This window comes from Ischnura elegans, chromosome 11 (assembly GCF_921293095.1).
Source record: "Ischnura elegans chromosome 11, ioIscEleg1.1, whole genome shotgun sequence".
In the NCBI taxonomy this organism is placed as follows: domain Eukaryota; kingdom Metazoa; phylum Arthropoda; class Insecta; order Odonata; family Coenagrionidae; genus Ischnura; species Ischnura elegans.
In genome coordinates this window covers 61,608,742-61,622,931 of record NC_060256.1, presented here as the reverse complement: position 1 = coordinate 61,622,931, position 14,190 = coordinate 61,608,742, and the positions used below count along the sequence as shown (strand labels likewise).

General features: G+C 36.4%; 1 protein-coding gene across 1 annotated transcript in view; it reads right to left on the bottom strand.

Moving 5' to 3' along the window:
* LOC124167640 overlaps positions 1-14,190 on the bottom strand; it is a 174,556-nt gene that overhangs the window by 44,291 nt on the left and 116,075 nt on the right. The window contains exon 4 of the mRNA XM_046545620.1: positions 3,088-3,162. Coding sequence (XP_046401576.1) covers positions 3,088-3,162 — 75 coding nt within the window. The remainder of the gene's footprint in view (positions 1-3,087; positions 3,163-14,190) is intronic.

Below are 14,190 nucleotides of genomic sequence, written 5' to 3'. Positions count from 1 at the left end.
CCATTGTTTTGCACCCTAAAATTAAAAAAATTGTAGCTCGATGCTATTAAAATCTCTTGAGAAGCAAATTGACCTGCATTCCTTATGGAATTTAATGGAGAAATAATTATGCTTTGATTTTTACTGAACTGGAATTAATACTTGAACTTCGAGGACAGAGTTCTTTGCAAAATTATACCTCGTTTTTATTCAATTTGCTTTATGAATTGATTCCCTTTCATTGAGGCTACTTCATTATCACACAGTCAAGCTTTTTTTGGAGCCAACGATGTATTTACACCATTGTGTAAACAATTTTTCCATTGAATACCAAATCATAAGATATTTTAGCGAATGAACACTTGCTACTTCAGTAGTGCTTCTGTTAATCTTATATAATGTAATTTATAATTATCAGAGTTTTCCTTAGAATGAGTGATAATTAACTTTTTGATAAACATAACAATCAGGAGATGGAAAGCCGGGAAGTGAATTTAGCGGATTTTTAAATGCTCCACTGGTTATCAAAAATCTGTCACCAGGAGAAGCATATTCTTTCGGGAGATGTTAAAAATAAGACTTTCCCAAAGTTTGTTTATTAATAAATTGTAAACAGGAAGTTCATTGGCAGTGACGTTGGGAAGATACAATTTCTTCCAGTGGGAATTGAAAGCTATCGGAACTAAATAGTGGTAGAATTGTAGCAACTGATTTAAAAATTTCCTGCTCCCCTCCACCAAGCTATTCAGCCAAATACATGCAAAAAATTTATGGTACTGTATTACTTCAAGTTAAACCTGTAGATAAGTCACGATTGTACTGAAATAGGAACGCGTACGTATTGCAATAGGAAACATTAACTTACAAACAATTACTTTCTTTTAGTAAATACCCTAAGCTTTTAAATTGCTGAAGATTCGGAATAGGGTGGTTTGCTATTATTTTTTGATTGCTTTAATCGAAAGATTATTACTCCTGGAGTACGTATTTCTCGCTTTTAGATTTTTAAATGACAACATCTATTTTTCGCGATTAAATGAAAAGTGAAAATTTTCAAGCGCGCGAAAACGCGACGCTTAAGTATGAATGCCGGGAAATATCTCCGTACGTCGTATTTCTGGTTCCCCCTCCCGCCCGGTGAGGTGACCTTGAGGCGAGGCTTAGCGCTGATACGTCGCAGGATGCTAGCGGATAGCTAAGTACCTTGCTGAATGGTAGCGCTTGGCTTAAAAAAGGTTTATTAATACCTTATCAAACGAAGAAAACTTTCCGAACTTAGCCAGTTTTAATAGGTGATTATTAAGACATGTTTCCCTGAGCTCTGTGCCTCATGCATGCATTGGTAACCTCAGACGATGTATAACTCCTATCCTCTCGCGTAGAAACTAGGTCCCTGTGACGTCATGCAGAGTGGAATCGCATGGGCGCCAATCTGGCCTTTTTCAAATGAGGATAAAATTTGACCCATGCCATTCGTCTAAACCGGTATTTCAAAAACCAAATAATTATTGTATTATGAATACACTAATGGTGGGTAACGAATGGCAATCAATGCCTTTCGTTTTCTTTGATGAAGGAAACTACCCTATTAATGCCAACAGAAAAGATTTAAAGTTCTATCGCAAAGCCATCCCTAACATTTCATCGCTAGGAAAGTCAACCGGTTCTTTACGCTATTGAACAGTATGGAATGCGCATCGTATTGCTAATCCCCCAATCCATCGGGCAAAGAAAGCTAAAAACAGGCATTTGGACTCATAAAAATTCAGAAATAAACTCCGAGAAGGGAGTCTACTTAGGAGAACTGCATCCAAAGGATTGAAGTAGGTACATTTGGCCTGTGATACGAAATATCTTATCAATTTTGGGTCATTCCACCTTAACTCTACAAAATGATGAAATGGGTTCTGGACATCGAATACATTTATTAATTATAATCCAACGAAAAAGACGAACCATCTAGAGATAATAGCCATTTTGGTAGTACAGACAATTTTTCTCAGAAAAAATGCTTAAAACTAAAAATTTGCATGAGGGGGAAAAATACTTAAGTTTTGTAAAAAGGAAATTATGTTGTCGCAACCTGTATGTTTAACTCTTTTGCATGATTTTTTCATAAAATTAGGGTGGATTCCTACCAAACTAAGTCGTCGCCTAACCCAGTCATTAAGAGAATGCAAGGAGAATCTGATCGGGTGGTCTTGGTAACTATGGAGACAAGGATTAATCATCTCAAAGAGCAGAATTCCAATCCCTATTGTGGTGGAGAATTATCAGCGTCTTCTCGATCGATTAGGTGCCATGCAATCCGTTGGCGGAGGCCATCTGTCGCGATGGAAACGGTAACGGTAACTTAGCACTCCGTTCATTTAGTATCCTCTACTTCGTGGATTCGATAGACGACCGTACGATAACACAACTAATAGAATGAAAATTCGCATTTCGCGTTAATATCATTATACAAGCATTACCAAATAGTTATTATCTCTGACTCTGAAACCAATTACCATTTATTTTATTTTCCAGAAAAATTTCGTGACTCGTATGGAACAGATAAAAAAATCAGGTAGGTATTCAGAGAAATACGATAAAAAATCTCACGGAACATAATAATGCACAAGTAAATATGAGAAAATGACATAAAATTGGCTGGTGAAATAATACAAATACTCTGGATACTTAGGTTAATGAAGAGTGTGATTCAGAAGTAAGCACCGGCATAGTTTCTATTTATTTTAGACAAATCAAACTACTCATTAATCATTGGATGCTTCAGCATTATAGTTTATAATTTTTCCAAAACGATAAGAATAAATTAGGATGTGAAAGATGAAAAAAATGGGAATGAACAGAAATGTTAAAAAATGCTGTCTTGAGTGACTTCGTGGTAATCCACTATTTGAACAAAATGGAGAATAGTCAAAAGAATGTACTAAAACGCAGGTGATATACAAATTTGTAAGTGACTAGTCTTGATCAAGGTATGAAAAAATATCTTTGATGAGGAAAGACACTCTTTAAGCACAAACTACCAAGAGGATATACATTGTAAAAACCTAAGTTGATAGGTGTCCCGGCTATAGGTGTAAGGAGAAAAATTGTACTTACATTGTTCGAAGCTCCGTTAAGTTTTCAAATGCGTGATCTTCTATTGATTCCAGGTCATCAACATTCATGAGAACCCTGAAATGAAATAAAACCACAGAATAAATACATAGATTAATACCACCTCATATGACACAATTGAGAGTAATAAATCCATTCATTAATTGCAATCAAATTTATCACATAGAATTATAGAAACCTGCAAATTTGGATATAGTCCTAAATGATAACCCTACAGTGTGCGAAAAATCCACAGAGAAAAAATTCATTCTCCTTGACCGGGATTCAAACCCGGATGTGGAAATTTGTGGACTACACCGGACAAGGTGTTATGGTCTGCTGAGCATATGATGCTACGGGCAGTCCCAATCCTGCGCACGGCGCCACAGCCGGAGAGCAAAGAACTTCGAACACAAAGAGGTGTTTGCTCTAGACGAATTTAAGTATTCCGGGACTAGCCACGGTGATAACTTTTCGGAGCCATCCGCAATGCACAAATTGTGCGCAAATTAAGCGGCCGGAAATCGAGGGATTCGGGTTCGAATCCCGGTCTAGGCGAGTGATTTTTTTCTGTGGATTTTTCTCACAATTTGTGCATTGCGGGTGACTCCTGTAAAAGCTATCACCTAGGCTAGTCCCGGAATACTAAAATTTTGGTCACGGCTTGATTTAAAACAAGTAATGTGGCCAAATATGATATTTTTGTGCATCTCCAATGATTTAGAGTGCCTAGCTATTTGTTGAAATGAAGAGAAGGAAAGAAGAATAATTTCTTCAGGGGTATGGACGGCGAGGTAGGGTCGGCTATGTACCTATGCCACTGGAAGTTTCATGGCCCACTATGGCTCGGATTTGGTTATTTACTCAAATCCTAAATCATATTTCCTCAAAATAATCCGGTAGATGGAAAGAAAAGATTAATAACGACGAAAGGAATTTTTTCTCGCACAGCAATTCTCCTGTAACATTCAATTTAAGAAATAAAGTTCAAAACAGAGTGAGTTGGTCTGCAGTCGGTAAAGATTCTCATTTTATGCTATATTTTCCTTTTGCCATATTCAGTTGAATACTTTCGCTAATTAAAGGCAAAAATATGAAATCAATGACACTAAAAAACAGTGGAAACAATAAAATGTTTTCCTGCGATAAAAAATGCTTTCATACCCATTAAAATATAAAAACGTGATTCAAAACACAATAATATACATTCGATATTGTTTTTAGCTCTAAGATTAGGAATTTCACACGCTTAAACGGCATTCTTAAAATTACCAGTGATACAAAAAATGAAAGTCTTTTCTAGGTCTTTCAACAGCCGAACTAAACGTCTCACCTTTCTATGCTTTTGGAAAATCATCCATCGGTACTACAACGTTATCTGTTTGTAGAAATGTGATACTCTTATTTGGCAAGCGCTTACCAATCCTAAAAATTTCATTGACTCCAAATCATATGCTAATAATCAATTTTCCATAAATAAATCACAATAATTTCAATAATGGGCTGGATAAAAAATCATTATCTTAGAACTACTTTCCTTGGAATGTGGTGAAGAAAAGCAGCATTCAATAATTTATGGTGCTTAGCCATCAAGGAAACAATTAGTCAAAAAATACCAAGAAATCTCACAAATATGCGATCATCTGAGACTAGAAATTAATAAATATATAGATAGGTGAATTTTTGTACCACACAAAATATTCCTTGATTGCCATATTAGCCCAAACAGTTCAGAAACAATGCAACGCAATACAGCTTCGAACGCTCGTCAACTGAATACCTACTTTCCTGCCCCTAAGTTTACGCTCAACTCACAAAAACGATTGCGGAAATGGAACCCGATGATGCGGCTAAAATTAGTTCGAGTGAAAAAGGTAATTTGTTATTTCCGAATCAACTCCCCTCCCCATCGCACCTGTGGCCACAAAATTAATGATTCGGAACCGTTTTGCGGCGGAGGCACCGGTTGCCTCGAGAACTTGTTAAGCCATCGGAAACAAAGTTTGAAAACGCGCAGAACACGGTCGAACTCATATACACAATCGCCCAAACACTCTTAACTAAGTAAGACCCCGAGAAAATTAGAAACCCAAAAGCTACTTCCGCGGAGATAAGGTGGTAGTAGGAGGCCGTTCGTTTCCCCTCTGAAGGAAAAACAACCCTACTTTTGTTTTCTTCACCACGTCTCTGAACGAAATGTCCCACTGCATCGAATGAAAATTTACCCAAAAAATTAAATAGACTGTCCATATTAGAGGTGTTCAACATGAAATTGTCTTGAGGGACATGGTTCAGAGAGAGTCGGATTAAATAAAAAAGATGGTCAAACCATTAAACTAATTCCTAGTAAATTCTGGTCATAAATAAAAGCAAAATGCAGATAGATACCTTAAAACTCTTTGTCAAGGCGTACGCAATGTGGTCATAATTAATTTTACAACATCATCTTCCTCTTTCGAGGGTAATTAATGGTAATGGGCAAAAAGAAGGGGGTAAAAACAATAGAATACACAGATAAATATGTTTCATAATGATCAATTTTGTTCCCTTTCTATTTACCCAATCCTTCCTTTAACTCAATCAATACGTATAACACATTTATTTCGCTTTTCTAATAATGAGAATGGGAATATGATTCATAAATTTATTTAAAACAGGGAAATAAAAAATGAAATACGAAGTCTACAGTATATTTTGTTTTTTTTTAATGGCTGCCATAACAGTTATTAAAATAATGAAATATAAAATGGTTTCTCATTTATTTGCCCTTTTGTGAGAATTTTTTTTTCCGATTTGTAAAGTGGTTTCCTTCAATTTCTTTGGTAAGGGAATAAAACTATTAAAGGATATTATCGATAGAGTTATATTTCTCATGTAACCATTGAATTTTAATTATCTGCGATGCACCAGGAATGGCCTACTGGTATATATTTTGATTCCCTCGAGTTTCTGGGAATAATACATACTACGTCATACAGATGTCATTAATGCAATGTATTAGTGTACATTACAGTCGTACGGTAATTATAATAGAGAATCAAATCAATGGTTCGCGAGTTCACTTTGAGGAATGGTGGCATGATATATTAAAAAATAAACTTTGCCATATTCCACATATTTTTTAAAAACTCTAAAGGTTTCAATCTTTTCAGGTCTTTACCAAGAGGTAACATAATTGTTTTTGTTCGTGTTCACTCAATTATTTTAATTTTACCACAATGAGCATGGCCATGGTGAATAAAATGTATTAACTACTTCTAGAGAAAAGAAACCAAGAATGAGAAACACGGAGCCAAAAGTATATTTTGAGCTGTAGAAATCATTTTGCGATTTTGTTCAGAACTTGTTAAATACTTTGTGGATTAAGACAAATTTTATTTCTGAATTTATTATAGAGTGGAGTTTTTTCGAAGATGATTCGACACAAAAGCTGCTCTATTGATAGTACTTTAGAGAAATATAAGACCATTAGGAAAAGCTAGAATAAATACTCCTAAGTCTTCAACTAGCGAATTATGAAATGATTCTAACAATTCATTTCTATCACTTAATTACTAAGTAAGACTTACAACCAAGAGTAGGTTGTAATCTCTATGTGAAACCGGCGGCAAAAGTTAGAGATTCCCTCATCTAGGCGACGATGATGCAAACTCCACCCTTTGGGACCAAGAGGAGGGACTTATCATCCAATTTGAAGATGGGAATGGGAGGAAGACCAATTATCACCTCATCAAACGGCCTGGGGGTATTGAAACGACGATTGTGTCGTCTCCCCTTTAAAATTTTAAAGGGAGATCGCGAGGAAGTGCCGAAAATCCATCAGCGGTAAAATTTTGTCCCCTTAATTACATTCCACAGTTGAGCGGCGAAGCGTCGAGGAGGCGAGAGAATGTTTTCGGGCGTCTAATGGATTCCTTCGTTTTGCTGTTGACGTTCAGGTCGATAGTGACGGAATTTGGGCAGCTGTTTATATTCAGGGGGGGGGAGGGTAACGAACCCTGATTTGATAACCCTCAAGCGGACGGAAAACGCGAATAGTCCAATGGAAGCGAAGAGTTGTTTGAGCATCAAACTAAAGCAAGCTCGTGGCTACAAGCCGCTGTAGGTGACGGTGAAAGGGTCCGATGTAAAAAACTAAAAATTAGATTATTTACCATCGCGCTAATTGCGTCCACGGCACCCGACTAAATCTGTCAACAAAAGAAACACGTTAGCTTCCATTTGCACGCATACAGCATTGCCCAGGTTTTACTGAGACTATTCGGATTTTCCACCTCAGAACTTTCCCAAAAGCGAAGTGGTATTAAAAATAGCACAATGGATTCGTTAATCGCCGAGGAAAATACACAAAAGCTGACATAGGTGAGATTCGCAAATTATAAAAAAACAATAAATCTCCAATTTTAATGTGATGGAAGAGATACAAATCCACAGGGCACTAAATATCTACTTGGTATCTACAGAATGCAGACCTAAGATACCTATTGTAAATCCTTGAATATGAAAAAATCATCCTCATTTTATTATGTTGTTACAAAGGCAATTAAGGCTTTTAACTCTACAAATTTTCTTCTGAAAAAATGTTACCAATGACATCCTAATCTGTTCTTTGGCTCAAACCAAACTGATTTCATTTGAAAAGCTGATATTATCTTAAGTAATGAAAGCTTAGTAAAAACAATTTATGTTTCATGCCTAAAATTAATCAAAATTTGAAAGCATTTCGAAAGCATTGTAAACGTCTCAGCACCTTAAGTACTAATTTTGCATTTACGTCTCCAATGTATTAAATTACAACGCTGATAATATTCGGTATTTCGCGCGTCATGTAGACTGAATACTTGATCTTATGAGTAGATCAGGGAGAGAAACTAAAAAAATTAATTACCGTATAAACGCTTGAGAGACTAATGTATCCTCAATTTAATACATTCATCATTCAATAATTCGTTTCTTTATACAATACCATTTAACCTTATGTATACTATAGTTATATTAAATCCAATACTTTCTGTCGATAGCATCGCTTTTACAACTATTACCTCGAGGATCGAAAAAAAATGAGTAAAGGAAAACATGCAATAGTGGAAAAAGAGGTGTAACCTACGCGTTAATTATCTAAACGATTCACTAGCCGACTCAGGAAAAAAACATTAAAAACAAGCCCATTCTCTGTCTGGAACCATCTTTCCAGACGGAAAAATGTTTCGAGAAATTACTGTAGATACCTAATAAAAATCTGCCAATCTAAGGAATTTAAGGAATAAGGTATTTGAAATTGGCATTTCTAAATTATTTAAATCTTTTAACTCAAATCTAATAGAAAAGAAAGCCCGAGGCTATAGCCAATACATTTATTCCGGCATGGAAAGAGCGCAAATGAACATAAAATCACTATAAAATTACAAATTCCTGGATAATAAATTATTTAAACCTTTTAACTCAAATATAATAGAAAAGAAAGCCCGAAGCTATAGCCAACACATTTATTCCGGCATGGAAAGAGCGCAAATGAACATCAAATCACTATAAAATTACAAATTCCAGGATAATAAGGTCTGTTGGGAACGAATTTCGGGGAAACCTTCCAGAACGCTTGATGTCGCCATGACGTGTAAAATATATTCTCCACAGAGTTCTGGTGTGAATAAATGTTGTCAGCCAGGTCGCCAAAACTTTTGAGTTTCTTCCAGCCTTTTGCATTCACATTTCAGTCTCCATATTCATGCCAAAACGCATCATTATATGAGGTAGAATTCCGATCTGGAATTTCTTTGCAAGGTACCACAGGTGCCAGTCATCGAAAGACGAGGAAAAGCTCCCCTGAACCTTCAGGTGCAAATAACAAAAGTTGAAATCTACCGAGTTCGTTTCAAAGCAGGGCAGATGTGAGTGACAACCTGGCTCCATCCTGGATATCAATGGCTAACGGTCAACATGAAATAAAACGACGGTAGGGCAAGTAAAATTTACCAAAGATAAATTCATCAAGACCTAAATATGCACTTGGCATATTTAAATTCGTAACAGGCTCGTAACAGGCTCGCAGCTGCTGAAAGATCATACTGGAGCCTAATCAAATAATTTTAAAGCAAAATTCTATCAAAAACCACTAAAATAAGAATGCATAAAACCATAGTACAACCTGTAGTTATATATGGATCATAAACGTGGGCATTCACGAAAAAATTTTAGAAGAGCCTCAGTACTTTCGAAAATAAGATATTGAGAAGGATTTTTGGACCGATAAAAGAAGGAGATACATGGATGATAAGGAAGAATAGAGAATTGAAAGAATTGTATAGGGAGCCAGATATTGTGGGCGTAGTAAAAAGTAGGAGGTTGAGGTGGCTGGGCCATATTCAACGCAGAAATGAGAGAGAAATGATAAGACAGGTGTTAAGAGGCAAGCCAGAGGGTAGGAGACCGCTAGGAAGACCAAGGATGCGATGGATTGACGAGGTGACGAAGGACTTGAGAAGAATGGGAGCAGACATAGAGCTGGCAGAAGACAGAAGTGCATGGAGGCGCATGGTTGGTGAGGCCAAAGACCACTTAGGTTTACAATTGCCACAGGAGTAAAAGTAAGTATATTTAACATGATTCCTGACCGATTACATTCGTCAGAGTAGCATATTTCTCGTTGTCTCATTTCTTTTCACACAATGCCTTCACGACATGAAAGGGTTTCGATAATACGATCATAATTATCAAATCACACGTAGAATTACGGAGGTGAGGATAGGATATATATATTATGCGGGGAATTTCGTGTATCTGCTTTGATTCTGCACTCAATGTATTCTATATATCATTTTATATTTTATCATACATCATTCTACCAGAATTGAAGAGGTCTCTGGACGATAATTGCATACGATGTAAAATCAAACATTTAGCAATTTACATGCATTTTTACAATTAATTAGTTTGAATTCAAAATAGACCAATTTTGGAGGTAAGCGAATCCCTCCGTTTGAAAGAAATATGTGGTGCAAGGAGGAGAAAATATTATTGCCGAAGTCCGCCTCGAATTGAGAGAGGCCGCAGCAAGAGAAATACTTTGCCTACTTTGATTTCTCCTCGCCAACGACACGGGATTAAATAAACGCAATAGAAAACCATTTTTGGATATTCTCAGATAGCTAATGGCAAAAGACTAGTCATATCTCAGTAAAAAATAAATACATGAAATGAAGAAAGTGGAAATATCAGGGTAGTAAGTACTAGAAATACTGATCAGAAAAGAAATTATGTGCTCAAAACTGGCGGCAAAGAAGAATTTTGAAAACTATGAAACGCCATATACCAAATAAAAAATAAATTGGCATCCTATAAGATAAAGTAGTCGAGCTGTACACAAAATAGAGATGTAGATATATTTCACGAAAAATGTATAAATCCGAAGGAACAAAAATAGGATATTAATTGCTGAAACATAAGGAAAATTGAATGCTATCGCAAAAAAGTATAGAATTTAAAATTCTCAATCCTTGAAATACTTGCAAAATCTTTATTCTTATTTTCTAAGGTCAAAGTGAAAAAATGCCTCATAGGTGAGAACATACTCCCATTCGAAAAAAGCAATGATATTTTCGAAAATGAAGACCTCTTATCACTCAATTCAAAGGTTGTTCTGGATAATGAGGGGGTAGAGCTCAACTCACACTAATCCACAAGAGTGTGAATAACTCATGTAATGGGTAGGGAGCTAATTCCTTTTCCCCGGCCTGCCCATGACCACCGAGCCACCGAGAGACCGACTCGAGGTTTTATTTTCGGGAGTGCACGAAGATTACGCATCGCATTTATTTGAGCCTACGTTCAGAAGTCAAACTTTCCAGCTGCGAGGCTGCCTTGTTCTTAATTAGCAACCAAAATAAAAACCTGTAGCATTTCTTCGCATAAATTAATCTCCACAGCTGATTCCATAATACTATCACAGTTACAAACGGTAAGTAAGTATGTCAGTAATTACCAAAGACTGTGGAGGTTTAAAATTACAAATCACGAGAGAAAAATTGAATATCATTTGAGTAACTTCAAGGTCAAAAATAAGCTAAAATTCTTATCAGGCGGGATTAATTCGAGGTAAAGGGTACGCTAAAAATTTAGCCAGTACTATGTTTTCATTGATATGGGTAATGCTTCAAAATTTTCATTATTAAGGTGGTAGGGGCGGCTGAAATTCAGTAAGTGAATCAGCAGGTATATAAGTTTGATGAACAAAAATACAGGATTATCTTAAAATAATGGTGCAGTTTAATTGATTCATAGGAAGATAGGAAGGATAGGGTGGCAGAGATTTTTCGAAGATCCCTTCTTAAGTGCCTTAAGGAGAGAACTTGCAGAAGTGCAGCACTCCGTCCGTCCGTCGGATGGGACGTTAAGTCGTGGACCCCTTGGCGCCACTCGTTAGGAGTAGGATAATTTCGTCACCGTGTTTATTTCTTGTCGAGTGATTAAGGGCGCACATATCATTATTAATATGTATTAATTGTGTAAAAAAACTGTTTGAAACGACATATTCGAAAAATAAATAAACGTTAACTATAACTATTCTGTTTTCATTTTAACGACGTTCAAAACCGCACCATTATTTCATGATGACCCTGCTTATAAATTAATTGGAATGAGCGAAATGAAAACTAATGATTAGATTTAGATTACTACTTTTTACATTAGGAACTAATAAAAATTTGATGATTAGTAGGAATCAAATACCTAAACCCACACCGGAACGGAAAACCCATGGAGGAATAACTACAGATGAGGAATATTGGCACTGTGGCAATATGAATCGCAAAATTTATAGGTATCATATAATAATATTTTACAGCGCCAACTATTTCCTTCTTTCTGCTCATTTCATAACGAAGTTAGAATGTAATGGAATGTGGGCGGAATTTTTTTTAAACCTCTCGATATAAGTGCACCTCCGAGAAGGCAGTAAAAATTCCATCCGCACGCCGTTTTCATGAATTGGAACGGTGTGGAATACCTTCTCGGCGGAAGTGATAAAGCACCTATCGAAAATGGAGGTAAAAAGGGGCTGACTCAAAAGCACGATCTGGAAGGGAAGAAAATAACCGATAGAAAAGCCATATCGCGCCGCATTTCGTGGATGGGATGAGGTAATTCAATCAAATTTGAAGCGACCACGGCCGCGATGGTGTAACCTGGACGACGACGATCGAAAAGTAACGAGTGGGAAGAGTGGGTAATTTTCGACAAAAAAAAACCGCTCGAAATTTGAATATTTTTTTCACGATTCTACAGAGGAAAGAACCCAAGGAAACAGGAAGAGAGGCCATGTCAAGGGACCCTCTCTTCCTCTCTCTTGTGAGACTCAAGAGTGGGCTGAACAATGAGTTGGGAAGGGGGATAAATTGAGAGAATATTTTCGGCGGGAGGGAAAAGCACCTCTTGTAGGAAGAAAGTGATCTTGAGCTGCTCTCTAGAGAGAACTTTGATAGGGGACGAATTTACGACCGGAAGGCGACGCGAGGACCCTTGGTACACATATATAAAAGAGGATTTTTGGGATGGAGAAAATGTGGCTGCTTTCGAAGAGGAAGAGAGACTTTTTCGCGTTAAAAAAAGAGCCGACGCAAGCTTCAATTCGCGTCGATTGGAAGCTTTCCCCAACCGAGCAGCAGTTATCCTTCATTACCCTCATGGAATTTGCTTCCGGCTGTGGACTGCCACTGGAGACTGACAATATTGGTTCCTAGAAGGCGGTAACACGATGAAACAACGGTGGTATGTTACGGATATTAGCGTTTAAGAAACACCAGCAATGGATCCTATCACTACAATTCAACAAGACTGTAACCGCAAACATTGCAACAGCCCATTGACTTCATAGATAGGAAATAAAAACAATATAAAAGTGATTACGTGTCCTCAGAGTCAGTGAACACGAATGTGCGAACTGATTCTAATATCTTCAAAGGGTTATCATGTAAATAGTATTTTGTTTCATATTTCGAGCTACGGAAACTGTCAATACCTCATTTAATTGAATCACAGTCCGTTATTCACAAGCTTTCCTTGAATTCAACCATTATTCATTTTAATTACTAAATTTTTTCCGAGAATTTAACGTAAATAAGCCTATTGAAATTCCCTGCCAACAATTACTGAGGTTACAGTGCACAGACACACACGCGACTTATTTTCTCATTTGTTTCACGTTTCTGAAGCCCATTTTTTTTTAAATATTAAGTCCTCTCAGTAAATTTTTCAACGTTAAGGAAAAAAATGTATTCAAGCTATTCAGTTGCGTGAAAGGGAATGCCGGTACTTTTTCTATCAAATTAATTAATAGGATAAGAGGGATTTTTCTGTGAAATGCGTGGTTACTATGAATCACGTAAATGTTATAATAATACCAAGAGGATTTATTCACCAAATAATTAGGTGAATGAAAATTTTCAAATAGTAGCCATATATACTATTACAAGTTTTTATTGGCGCAGAACAAATAATAACAACAGAATTCTTACTATTGATAATACCTAATTTCACTGTATTGCTAACAGATATATTTGGAAATTACACCATAATGTAGGTAAATAATAATAAAAAAATCGGCTATTAAATGATCCTCAAAGAATGAAATGTTGACGAAACAATCAAGTGGAATTTCCCAATCCCAAATCACAACTCAATTCCAAATAAATGCGGTTTCCAAGTTAATTAAACTAAGTTCAGGGAAGCTCAGCGTCTTATTATGTTTTACAGCTCTAGGTAACTAATCGTTACTGTTTACGTTTCGTTATTGGAAGCAATGATGTATATATAAATAGGGGAGAAAATATTATTGCCCTTAACCTTAACTCCGTTGCCTGGATCTGTGCCGTGACTTTACTGCCATTATTTGAAAGCAACCAAGCGTTGAAAAAACACCCAAGAGACAGCTGCAGAGCTGGAAATTAAGAACTACAAAGTAAAATAAACCTGTTCCGTGCGTGCGTGGATAGAGTAAATGACGCCTTAACATTTATAATAGCATGATGTACAATATTTTTTACAAATTTAACAAACAAATTTCAGTTTTAAAAAAAACTTGAAAAGCTCCAAAAAATTGATTTCGTATCATTC